Genomic DNA, 13,792 nt, shown 5'->3' on the forward strand with positions numbered 1-13,792 from the left:
GATTCTCCTGCCTCAGCCTCCCAAGTATCTGGGATTACAGGTGTGCACCACCAGGCCCGGCTAATTTTTGTATTTTTAGTAGAGATGGGGTTTTATCATGTTGACCAGGATGGTCTTGAACTCCTGACCTCAAGTGATCCACCCACCTCAGCCTCCCAAAGTGCTGGGATTACAGGTGTGAGCCACCACACTTGCCCATTTTCTTTTTTTCTTTTAAGAGACAGTCTTGCTCTGTCATCCAGGAGTGCAATGGCATGATCATAACTCACTGAAACCTTGAACTCCTGGGCTCAAGCAATCTTTCTGTCTCAGCCTCCCAAGTAGCTAGGACTACAGGTGTGCACCACCATGCTCAGCTAATTTTACGTATGTATATATGATGTATTTATTTTTAGATACAGAGTCTCACTCTGTTACCCAGGCTGGAGTGCAGTGGTATGATCATAGCTATGTATGTATGTATGTATGTATTTTTAAATACAGGGTCTCACTCTGTCGTCACCCAGGCTGAAGGCAGTGGCACAATCATAGCTCACTGCAGTCTTGAACTCCTGAATACAAGTGATCTCCTACCTCAGCCTCCTGAGTAGCTGGGAGTACAGGCAAGTGCCACCATGCCTAGCTATGTTTTTTTGGTAGAGAGGGGGCCTCATTGTGTTGCCCAGGATGCTCTCTGACTCCTGGCCTCAAGCAATCCTCCTGCCTCTGCCTCCCCAAATGCTGGGATTGCAGGCGTGAGCCACTGTGCCTAGCCTGAGGCTAATTTTTAAAAGTTTTCGTTAAGATGGATCTCATGTTGCCCAGGGCTGGCCTTGAACTCCTGGCCTCAAGCAATCCTCTTACCTGTGCCTCCCAAAGCACTGGGATTACAGGTGTGAGCCACTGTGTCACTAGGCCCCAGAGAACGTTTTCTTTTTTCTTCTTTCTTTACTCTTTTTTAGAAACAAGGTCTCCATTTGTCACCCAGGTTGGAATGCAGTGGCATGATCATAGCTCACTGTAACCTTGAACTCCTGGGTTCAAGTGATTCTCCTGCCTCAGACTCCCAAGTAGCTGGGACTACATGCACATGCCACCACACCTGGCTAATTTTAAATTTTTTTTATAGAGATGGGATCTTGCTATGTTGCCCAGGATGGCCTCTAACTCCTGGGCTCAAGTGATCCTCCCACCTGGGCCTCTCAAAGTACTGGGATTATAGGTGTCAGCCACAGTGCTCAGCTGAGAATGCTTTCTAGTTGAGGAAATAAAACTAATATATGTGGAAAGCACCATAGTGTACAAAAATAAGTACTTGGCTGGGCATGGTGGCTCACGCCTCCCTGCACTTTGGAAGGCTGAGGCAAGAGGGCTGCCTGAGGCGAGGAGTTCAAGACCAACTTGGGGAACAAAGCTAGAACCTATCTTTACAAAAAATAAAATAATTAGCTGGGTGTGGTGGTGCACATCTGTAGTCCCAGCTACTGGGGAGGGTGAGGTGGGAAGATGGCTTGAGTCCAAGAGTTTGAGGCTGCAGTGAGCTATGATTGTGCCACTGCACTCCAGCCTGAGCAACAGAGTCTCTGTCTCCAAAAAATACCCACCAAAATGGCCGGGCACGGTGGCTCATGCCTGTAATCCCAGCACCCTGGGAGGCTGAGGCGGGCAGATCATGAGGTCAGAAGATCAAGACCATCCTGGCTAACACAGTGAAACCCCGTCTCTACTAAAAATACAGAAAAATTAGCTGGGAGGGGTGGCGGGCACCTGTAGTCCCAGCTACTCAGGAGGTTGAGGCAGAAGAATGGCATGAACCTGGGAAGCGGAGCGTGCAGTGAGCCGAGATCACACCACTACACTCGAGCCTGAGCGACAGAGCGAGACTCCGTCTCAAAAAAAAAGAAAAAAAAATACCCCCCAAAACAAAAAAACAAATTAAAACTTGGGTGAATGCCATGGTGCTAGGTTATGAAGAGCCTGAAAATCCAGGTATAAATGGCCCTTTCTTTCTTTCTTTTCTTTTCTTTTTTTTTGAGACAGAATTTTGCTCTTCTTGCCCAGGCTGGAGTACAATGGCACAATATCAGCTCACTGCAACCTCTGCCTCCTGAATTCAAGCGATTCTCCTTCTTTGGCCTCCCAAGTATCTGGGATTACAACAGGCGTGCACCACCATGCCTGGCTAATTTTGTATTTTTTTGTTTTTGTTTTTTTGAGATGGAGTCTTGCTCTGTTGTCCAGGCTGGAGTGCAGTGGTGTGATCTCAGCTTACTGCAACCTTTGCCTCCTGGGTTCAAGCGATACTCCTGCCTCAGCCTGCCGAGTAGCTAGGACTACAGGTGCCTGCCACCATGTCTGGCTAATTTTTGTATTTTTAGTAGAGACGGGGTTTCACTATGTTGGCCAGGCTTGTCTCGAACTCCTGATCTTGTGATCTGCCTGCCTCAGCTTCCCAAAGTGCTGGAATTATGGGCGTGATCCACCATGCCCACCTAATTTTATATTTTTAGTAGAGATGGGGTTTCACCATGTTAGTCAGACTGGTCTCAAACTCCTGACCTCAGGTGATCCACTTGCGTCAGCCTTCTAAAGAGCTGAAATTACAGGTGTGAGCCACCACGTCCAGGCTTAAGTAGCTTTAAAGAGAAAAGGGCCCAGGGCGGTGGCTCACGCCTGTTATCCTAGCACTTTGGGAGGCCGAGGCAGGTGGATCATTCGAGGTCAGGAGTTCAAGACCAGCCTGGCCAACATGGTGAAACCCCGTCTCTACTAAAAATACAAAAATTAGCCGAGCGGTAGTGGCATGCGCTTATAATCCCAGCTACTCAGGAGACAGAGGCAGGAGAATTGCTTGAGCCTGGGAAGGGGAGGTTGCAGTGAGCCAGGATCACACCACTGTACCCCAGTCTGGGTGACAGAGTGAGACCCCCATCTCAAAAAATAAATAAATAAATAAATAAATAAATAAATAAATATAAATAAAGAGAAAATAGGAAAATAATGATAGATTTTTGACTTGACTAGAAGAGTAGAATTTGACTGGCTTTTCAATAGTATGTATGCAACATGGATTAGAATGAGAGACTAATCAAGGAGGCCAGCTAGGAGACTTTAGAGGAATCCAAGCATAAAGAAAGTGATGGTAGGGAGAATAGGAAGGAATAGAATAGAAAGAATTTGAAGAATAAAACAACTCACGATTTTGAGATACTAATGAATAACAAAGGAGAAGGAGCTGGTTTAGGAGACAAGGAGGTTAAGTTCAGTCACTGACATAAAGACTTGAAAGACAGCCAAGTAAAAATGTTCACATAAGGGGTTGGGATACATATGACACACCAGGTCTTAAGTGGAGATGTGAGAATTACCAGCATAGATATATGATAGCTGAAGTCATGTGCAACAAGATGAGCATTCCAGAACTGAAAGCAAATAGTAACAGGAGAACACATTTCCTCCTTGAGACCATCCTGGAGCGACTTCTCTTACCACCCCTGGAGACTTGGTGTAGACCCTTCCACCCATTTGGAATAACCTCTCCAACTTTATAACCTTGCCCCAAATTTACCTCTCAAATAAACTTCTTCTGATTAATTCTACTTAACATTAGCTCATTTAGTATTCATATTGTTTGTAGTATTCACTTATACTTGTCTGTAAATACAATTTTTTTAATGAATATATGCCCTGAATTAATTATGTCTTACCTATATGTATACCCTATCCACTATTCCCTAAGATTTCCCCCAGGTTTCCCTTTTGTTTTTAGAGACAGGGTCTTGCTTTGTGGTCTAGGCCAGAGTGCAGTAGCATGGTCATAGCACACTATAACCTCAAACTCCTGGGCACAAGCAATCTTCCCACCTCAGCCTCCCAAGTAGATAGGACTATAGCCATGTATCATCACATTTAGCTAATTTTTAAACATATTTTGTAGAGACTCGAACTCCTAGTCTCAGGCAATCCTCCTGCCTTGGCCTCCCAAAGCATTGGGATTACATGCATGAGCCACCACACCTGACCTTCCCCCAGGTTTTCTTAAGGATCATTGATGACAGTGTTCCCATTTATGTCCTTTTCCTAAGGATTACAAATCTACAAGCTCCTAGCAAACGTGCCTGGTGTATATAGTAGACATGAAATAAATATCTGCTGAATTAAGGAGGAATAGGAGGCCTGTAAAGGCAAGTGGCAAGTCCCTTTCATCATGTATAGAAGTATGATGAGGAAGTTCTGTCTTTCTCCGTGTCTATGGTAGCATTTTGGCCAGTAATACTTAGAGAAACTCTGTCTTATCTGAGTTATTAACTAATGTAATAACCACCAACTAAATACCCTAGGAATTAAATATTGAGTTAAGCTTGCTTAGATTGAGGTAAATCAGAACCTCTCATAGATCAAAAGAAAAAGCTCACTTTGGTTTGTATGTCTGTCTGGCTAAAAATGGTACAGCAGAATTGCTGCCTGGTTTGAGAGCAGTTGCTAAGAGGGCTCCCTTGAGAATGGCATATACAAGCAAGACAGTATCTAAAACAACTGCTGAGAGGTTCCAGGTCACCCAAATTGGCTTAGAAAAGTCTCACTGACTAAATGTCTTGTTTGAGCTTTGGAAATGTGCCCTCAGTGGTGTCTGGGTTCACAAGGGAAGTTGAATTTATGAACTGACAATCTGCCTGCTGGAGGAAAGCTGACACCCAGTGGAAGAGAAGCAACCAGGCTAGGTTGGCTTTTTTTTGCATTCTTTTGTTCACCCCTTTGCTGTGGGTAGGGAAAATGTCAAAGGCATCTTTTGTCTGTAAATCTTTCAAAGTCTTAATAAACAGAAAGTAAGACGGTAATAGACTGAAAAAAACTGAGAGGAAAACTCAACACACCTACCCTCAAAAACCACAGAACACAATCTTGTTATTAAAAACAGAGTGGAGGGTACAATAGAAACTTGGGAGCTTTTAGTGTTCCTTTTTCCTGATTAAATGTAGATCACACAAGGGCTCTTAATGGGAGAAAGGGAGTACAGCTCCCAGCACATCTGGTCTCTGGTATTAATCTTAACTGCCTGGTGATATCAAGGCACGTGGCTTTTGGGGCAGCAAATACCTGCAATGATGACTGAGTCAGTTCGGGCTGGGCCAAATTTCAATGTCATCTCATGCTTGTGTTTATGAACTGCCAGGTGGTCCTCGTTTGTAAATCTCTGAAACGAAACAGAAATGGAGATGTGAAAAAACAAAAACCTGATTCAGTGCCCTTTTAAAATGTCCTACCAAACATCTTGCAATGAGATTGGTCCCTGGAAAGAAGAACTGAAGAGGGAGAAAACACTGGAATAGGAGAAAAGATGGAGAAAAAAGGATGCTGGAGGGCAGGGAGAAGAGGAGAGGGGGAAGACCACACCACCAACTGCTCTGTAATATCAGGTCCAAACAACAGAAGTGGACAGATTGTTGGTGAAGTGGGGTCCAAACAGGAGGCTCCAAATGAAAAAAACATTAAGGCAAACTCGTATTGAACAAAGGGAAACAATTTTTAATAATAATAATAATAAAGAGAAAAGGGAAGGGCTGGGCACTAGTTGGCCATCACAAAAACAGGAAATTGAGAATGAAGCCCTCCATGGTAGGGCTGAATTGGACTCTTTTATGAGGGGGCTAACAGGGAGATAAATTATGCAGGATTAGGAGAACCATTTAACTTCTTGGCCCCTACAGTGCTGCAGCAGGCGCCTGCATGGCTATTTGGCTCAGAGTTTTAATGAGCCAGGATGGAGCTGTAGAGGACCAAGGCCCAATGGCCAGTAATGGCACATACCAGCCCCATCGGCCAAATGCTGTCTCCCCTCATCGGGCAGCCCGCCTGGGCTCCATCAGCCATAAAAAGGCCAGTACAATGCTGATGACTATATAATGGTAGAATAAAAATGCCAGCAAAAAATATTTTTTTAGGGGTAGGGAGGAGCCTGTAGGTAGGATGAGGGAAGAGAAAGGGAGATGGTATAGAGATTTTATTTGTTTGGGATTTGGGTGAAAGGACAATGAAGAAAAGTGGGCTAAGTCTATCTAGTTTATGACTAAGTATAATAGGATTACTGGACAATAATTTATGCTCCAATCCCTTCTTAAAAGGGGGAGAGTGAAGGGAACAGATGAACAGCCGTAATTCAAAAAAATAATATTCTCAAAAGTCCCTTTGAGGCTCCTGGCCATATTCCTTCATTAAAACATGCCTGCAACACAGTTACAGCCTGGATGCTGCAGTTTTCCACAGCTCCTTCACAGTGAGGCTCTGAAACATGGTTCTATTTGCCTTTTTGCTTCTAAAAATGGTGACTGGTTAGTCCTCTCTTTTTACTTTCTTCATCACGTGTATACTTCTCACCAAATACTATACGTTTAGCCTTCTTTTCCACAGCTCTTCTTGACTGCAAACAAAATACACAGGAGTTGGCCCCATCCAGCTTCTACCTGTCAGGAAAGCAACACCAAACTGTTTCTACTACTTTATTTACCTGAATTTACAACTAAAGCCAATTTAAGATCCAAAATCCTAGGCTGGGCGCGATGGCTCATGCCTTTAATTGCAGCACTTTGGGAGGCTGAGGTGGACAGACTGCTTGAGCCCAGGAGTTCAACACCAGACTGGGTAATCTGGCAAAACCCTATTTCTATACAAACATTTTTTATTTTTATTTATTCATTTATTTTTGAGATGGAGTCTTGCTCTGTTGCCCAGGCTGGAGTGCAGTGGCGCAATCTCCGCTCACTGCAACCTCTGCTGCCTAGGTGTAAGCAATTCTCCTGTCTCAGCCTCCTGAGTAGCTGGGACTATAGGCGCATGCCACCATTCCCGGTTAATTTTTGTAGTTTTTTTTTTTTTTTTGAGACAGAGTCTTGCTCTGTCACCCAGGCTGGAGTGCAGTGGCGCGATCTCGGCTCACTGCAGGCTCTCCCTCCTGGGTTCACTCCATTCTCCTGCCTCAGCCTCCTGAGTAGCTGGGACTACAGGTGCCCGCCACCACGCTGGGCTAATTTTTTTGTATTTTCACTAGAGACGGGGTTTCACCGTTAACGTTAGCCAAGATGGTCTCAATCTCCTGACCTCGTGATCCGCTCGCCTCAGCCTCCCAAAGTGCTGGGATTACAGGCATGAGCCACTGTGCCTGGCCAATTTTTGTATTTTCAGTAGAGACGGGGTTTCACCATATTGGTCAGGCTGGTCTTGAACTCCTGACCTCAGGTGATACACTCACCTCGGGCTTCCAAAGTGCTGGGATTACAGGCATGAGCCACCATGCCCGCCACAGAAAATTTTTAAATTAGCTGGGTGTGGTGATGCTCACCTGTAGTTCCAGCTACTCAAGAGGCTGAGGTGGGGGAAATCACTTGAGCCCAGGAGGTCAAGGCTGTAGCGAGCCGTGGTTACATCACCGTACTCCAGTGAGATCCTTTCTCAAAAAAGGAGTGGTGGCTCACTCCTGTAATCTCAGCACTTTGGGAGGTCTAGGCGGGTGGATCACTTGAGGTAAGGAGTTTGAGACCAGCATGACCAACATGGCGAAACCCCATCTCTACAAAAAACACAAAAATTAGCTGGGCATGGTGGTGGGTGCCTGTAATCCCAGCTACTTGGGAGACTGAGGCATGAGAATTGCTTGAACCCGGGAGGTGGAGTTTGCAGGGAGCCAAGATTCCCACCACTGAGCTCCAGCCTGGGCGACAGAGCAAGATCCTGTTTTTTAAAAAAAAAAAAAAAGCCTCAGTGGGTTTCTGATTGATCTAGGACAAAACTGAATAAAATGTGGTAAAATTTAGCCAAGAACTTTAGTTTTCTCTATTGTTGGTAAACTCCAGGCACCATCTTTTTCAGTTACAGATGTTTCCGTAAGAAAAAAGTGGCCAGGTGCGGTGGCTCATGCTTGTAATCCCAGCACTTTGGGAGGCTGAGGCAGGTGGATCACCTGAGGTCAGGAGTTCGAGACCAGACTGGCCAACATGGTAAAACTCCATCTCTACTAAAAATATAGAATTAGCCGGGCAAGGTGTCACGTGCCTATACTCCTAGCTACGTGGGGCACTGGGGCTGAGGCAGGAGAATTGCTTGAAACAGGGAGGAGGAGGTTGCAGTGAGCCAAGACTGCGCCACTGCACTCCAGCCTGGGCAACAACAGTGAAACTCCATTTCAAAAAAAAAAAGTGAGAGTTTGGGGGAAGGAGGGAATAGTGTATGTATATATACATGTACATACACATATATACACACACACATATACATATATACACACACATATACATACACACACATATACGTCACACACACACACACACTATATAGTGTGTGTGTGTGTGTGAGACATATAGAGTGTGTGTGTGTGTGTGTGAGGTGGAGTCTTGCTCAGTTGCCCAGGCTGGAGTGCAGTGGTGCAATGGCGCGATCTCAGCTCACAGCAACCTCCGTCTCCCGAGTTCAAGTGATTCTCCTGCTTCAGCATCCCAAGTAGCTGGGATTACAGGCATGCGCCACCATGCCTGGCTAATTTTGTATTTTTGATACAGAAGGGGTTTCTACATATTAGTCAGGCTGGTCTCGAACTCCCGACCTCAGGTGATCCACCTGCCTTAGCCTTCCGAAGTGCAGGGATTATAGGTGTGAGCCATAGCACACCTTTTTTTTTTTTTTTTTTTTTTTGAGACAGAGTTTCGCTCTTGTTGCCCAGGCTGGAGTCCAATGTCACAATCTCGGCTCGCTGCAACCTCCGCCTCCCAGGTTTAAGTGATTCTCCTGTCTCAGCCTCCTGTATAGTTAGGATTACAGGTGCCTGCTACCACACTTGGCTAATTTTTGTATTTTTAGTAGAGACGGGGTTTCACCATGTTGGCCAGGCCGGTCTTGAACTCCCGACCTCAGGTGATCCGCCCACCTTGGCCTCCCAAAATGCTGGAATTACAGGTGTGAGCCACTGTACCCAGTCAAAAAATATAATTTTAAGGGGATATGACAAGTAGTAGATTATGCAGGGCTGTAAGTTTTCAAAATGTACTTATGTTGGCCGGTGCAGTGGCCCGGCCTTTTTCTCATATATTTTTGAAAACCATATTATAATATCATTAGTTTCCTTTGTAATCCTATGTATTTCATGAATTTAAAAATATTACTCTAGGCTGGGCATGGTGGCGCATGCCTGTAACCCTAGCACATTGGGAGGCCAAGGCAGGTGGATCACTTGAGTGCAGGAGTTCGAGACCAGCCAGGGCAACATGGTGAAACCTATTTCTAACACAATTCTTATCTTAAATGCCTAGAGGGAGAATAAAAGTTTACTGACGCTTTCTGTCAAAGTGATCACCAGGCCAGGTGCAGAATGGCTTGAACCCAGGAGGTGGAGGTTGCAGTGAACCAAGATCATGCCATTGCACTCCAGTCTGGGCAACACAAACAAGACTGTGTCTCAAAAAAACAAAAAAACCCCAAAGTGATTGCTAATCTGGCTATGTTTACATAGTCCTTATATTTTCTCTCATTTATTAAGAGTTAACACTTCAGAAATTCTCTAGAATACTGAGTCCCAGTTCTCCTGTCCTTGGCCACAGCTGGGGTGAGTGGGCCTAAGCCAGGGGGCTGTGGGTGCTTGGTGTGCCCCCACTTATGGCAAGGGAAGGGTGGGATGGACCCCCATAAGAAAAAAAGAAATTCTCTAGATTAGTCATACACTTCATGCTTAGGAAATCATCCTTCTGAAAGCAATTTCTCAATTAAAATAGCTAAAATTATTATCATAGTATTTTTTAGTAAGATGGGATCTCATTTTGTTGCCCAGGCTGTTCCTGAACTCCTGGGCTCAAATGAGTCTCCTGCCTCACCTTCCTGAGTAGCTGGAACTATAAGCGCACACCATTGTGCCTGACTAAAAATAGCTAAAGTGTTATTAAGTGATAAAAATCTTGACCTAAATAAAAGTATATTCTTTTGAATTAAAATGGGTGAAGGGACTCCCCAAAATATTTCCTTTTTAAATTACTCCCCATTAAAAAATCTAGTTCCCTCATTTGTTTGTTTTATTGTTTGTTTGAGACAGGGTCTTGCTCTGTTGCCCAGGCTGGAGTGCAGGGGCACAATCTTGGCTCACTTCAACCTCCGCCCTCTAGACTTAAGCAATCCTCCCACCCCAGCCTACCGAGTAGCTGGGACTACAGGCATGCACCACCATGTTCGGGCAATGTTTGTATTCTTTGTAGAGACAGGGTTTCACCATGTTGCCCAGGCTGGTCTTGAACTCCTGAGCCCAAGTGATCTGCCAGCCTTGGCTTCTAAAAGTGTGGGGATTTACAGGTGTGAGCCACCGTGCCCAGCCCCTCATTTGTTAATACCCTTAAAGGATCTTTCTTTGTTCTTTGGCATTACCTATGTCTAAGGTTTTGACAAATAGCCACTCACTCAGGGAACACACTCGCCCTCACTGTAGGGTAAATATAATAACCATCTCCAAGGCAGCAGAAGGCTTAATACAAAATCAGGACAGTTTCTCTCCTTTATGCCAAGACTAATTTGCACCCCCATCTGGAGACTAAGATCATCTAGATCTGCACTATCCGATATGGTAGCGACTAGCCACACATAGCTATTGAGTACTTGCAATGTGGCTAGTCTGAATTGAAATGTACTGAAAAAACGCACTGGATTTCAAAGGCTTAGTAAAATATCTTGTTAATAATTTTTATGTTGATTACGTGTCAAAATGATACTATTTTGGATATACCAAGTTAAATAAAATATATTATTACAATTAGTTTCACTTGTTTACTTACACTTTTTAATGTAGCTACTAGAAAATTAAAACTTACATATGTGGCTCACATTTGTGGTTTGCATTATATTTCTTTTGGACAGCTCTAATCTAGATAATATGCTCCAAGATCCCACGGGAATTTTAATCATGTACCAATCTTAAATCTTCCTCCTAAATCCATTTTCTTTAAATGCAGTTTATAGTATGTGGCAGTGGTTCTCAACCAGAGGCAACTCTGTCCCCCATGGGACATCTGACAATGTTTGTTTGTCACAACTGGGAGGATGCTACTGGCCTCTAGAAGGTAGAGGCCTGAGATGCTCATAAATATTGTATGGTGCACAGGACAGCCTCTCAAAACAAAGAATTGCATAACTCAAAATATTAGTTGTGTTTGTTGAGAAACCTGCTACAGAGTAACAGGGGAAGACAAAAAGAAATAGAAAAAAAGCTGCTTTTTAGTTTCCTTTTCCAAACTGCCAACACATGTTTTTAGACCTGAAACTTGGAAGAAAAAAAGCACAGGCAAAAAACTTCCAGCCTCATTTTATAAAATGGCTGATGGACTCCAGATCTGCAAATACTTAGGATAGGGAAATTAGGAAGATGGAGACAGAAGGCACTGTATTTGGGAGAACAGACTGAACGGAATTCTTATGCACTGCCTTGTTAGTAACAAAGAGATAATATAAAAGAAGCTAATCAAAACAATTTTAGGTACTTTTGATTTTTACTCCCTTATGAAGAAAAAAAGCGAGAAAGAAGATTCTTTTCATTTAAGAAATACTAAGAAGCATAAAATAGAATGTCAGGACTATGAAGAAGTCAATCTGAAAACTGATACTACCTCCAGAATGGACAGGGAAAGTAGTTTCCTATTAACAGTTAACTTTCCATGGGACATCTTTGGTAAAAACTCTTTCCATTTTTAGTAAGTTTTACTCTCACCTATCCTTCTGTAATAGGAGAATCTAGAATCCTTCCTCCTCACAAACTTATTAAATGAATAGAGCTCAGTAAAGAGTCAGGATGGGCTGGGTGCAGTGGCTCACACCTGTTATCCCAACACTCTGGGAGGCTGAGGCGGGAGGATGGCTTGAGCCCAAGAGTTCAAGACCAGCCTGGGCAACATCATCAGACCTTGTCTCTATTTAAAAAAAAAAAAAAAAGGAATGGCCTGGAGAACACAGATGGTGGAAACTGTAAAGAAGGAATAAATCTCAATGAGTAAAGTCTTAAGATTTTTTTACTTTTTTCTTTTTCTTTCTTTTCTCTTTTTTTAGAGATGGGAGTCCCATTACGTTGCCCAGGCTGATCTTGAATTCCTGGGCTCAAAAGCAATCCTCCTGCCTCAGCCTCCCAAAGTGCTGGGATTATAGGCATGAGCCACCATGCCTGGCCCTTTTAACACTGAGGTATAAAATACAGAAAATGGGCTGGGTGCAGGGGCTCACACCCTTAATCCCAGCACTTAGGAAGGCAGAGGTGGGCAGATCACTTGAGGTCAGGAGATTGAGACGAGCCTGGCCAACACAGTGAAATCCTGTCTCTACGAGAAATACAAAAATTAGCTCGGTGTGGAGGCACGTTCCTGTAGTCCCAGCTACTCGGGAGGCTGAGGCACGAGAATCGCTTGAACCTGGGAGGCAGAGGTTGCAGTGAGCCAAGATCATGCCACTGTGCTCCAGACTGGGCGACAGAGTGAGACTCTATCTCAAAAAAAAAAAGAAAAAAAAAGAAAATGCATAAATCTTTAGTGTACATCTCAATGAATGTTTAATTTTTATATTTGCATATACCTGTGTAATCACTACCCAGTTCAACACATGAAACATTTCAGACATCACAGAAGCCTCCCATGTACCCGTTTTCTTAAGCTTTTAAATGAAATAATTATATAAAACAGTACAGTACCTTGGACACACAGCACATATTCAACTAGTTCCCTCCTCTTTACTTTTTAAAAATTTTATTTATATATCTATTTATTGAGATGGAGTTTCGCTCTTGCTGCCCAGGCTGGAGTGCAATGGTGTGATCTTGGCTCACGGCAACCTCCGCCTCCCAGGTTCAAGTGATTCTTCTGCCTCAGCCTCCCGAGTAGCTGGAATTACAGGCACGTGCCACCATGCCCAGCTAATTTTTTGTATTTTTAGTAGAGATGGGGTTTCACCATGTTGGCCAGACTGGTCTTGAACTCCTGACCTCGTGATCCACCTGCCTTGGTCTCCCAAAGTGCTGGGATTACAGGCACGAGCCACCGCGCCCAGCCTCCTCTTTACTTTTTTAAATTTCAAGAGAGACGGGTATTATAGTAAAAAAGTAACTTTTTTTTTTTTTTTTCAGGATAATTCTAAACAAGTAAATGCCTAGACATACTGCAGTTCTTTTCCTAATCTCATTTAACCTATTCTCTAGACGTATTTTGAAAAAGCAGCACTGAACAGACCTGAAAAGAAGGCTCAGGGCAAATGAGACATAAGGCCAAAGTAAAATTAAATTTTTGCCTTTTGACTTTGAGTCAGGCAAAGCATAGAGGGATTAGGAATGTAACAGTTTCAAGCTAAATCCTTGGTAAAGCATTGTGACCAATGAAATTTCTCTGAAATATGCACTCAAATCCTAGCCAGATACATTCCTGAAATGTTGCTTTTGGCCACCACAGCACCCGTTTTCATGAGGATTTGCCTCACATTTAAAAACGCTCTTAATATCCTGACCTATGATGAATTCATGTCCCTTTCCTTGTTTTAGAAGAGTAGACTGGGTGAAGGAGACAATCAGAACTCTTTAGTTATTAGGAAATGAGCCCAGAGTGCCTAAACTATCAAGAAATAATACAAGGAACAGAGTTTACATTTGTGATAGTCTGAAAAGTAATTTATGCTGAAACTTAACTACCCCTTTTCTCCAAAGTTTCTGGGTTTGGCAGTGCTTCTTTTAGTTCAGTATCTATACTGGGGCTTTTTTTTTTTTTTTTTTTTTTTTTGAGACGGAGTCTGGCTCTGTCGCCCAGGCTAGAGTGCAGTGGCC

General features: G+C 43.6%; 1 protein-coding gene across 3 annotated transcripts in view; it reads right to left on the bottom strand.

The window, feature by feature from the left end:
* ATF7 (activating transcription factor 7) overlaps positions 1-13,792 on the bottom strand; it is a 119,725-nt gene that overhangs the window by 33,982 nt on the left and 71,951 nt on the right. For all 3 annotated transcript variants that reach the window (XM_011992576.1, XM_011992575.1, XM_011992577.1), the window contains one exon: positions 5,077-5,173. In XM_011992576.1, the coding sequence (XP_011847966.1) occupies positions 5,077-5,173 (97 nt within the window). The remainder of the gene's footprint in view (positions 1-5,076; positions 5,174-13,792) is intronic.

This window comes from Mandrillus leucophaeus, unplaced genomic scaffold (genome assembly GCF_000951045.1).
Source record: "Mandrillus leucophaeus isolate KB7577 unplaced genomic scaffold, Mleu.le_1.0 Scaffold414, whole genome shotgun sequence".
Classification (NCBI taxonomy): Eukaryota; Metazoa; Chordata; class Mammalia; order Primates; family Cercopithecidae; genus Mandrillus; species Mandrillus leucophaeus.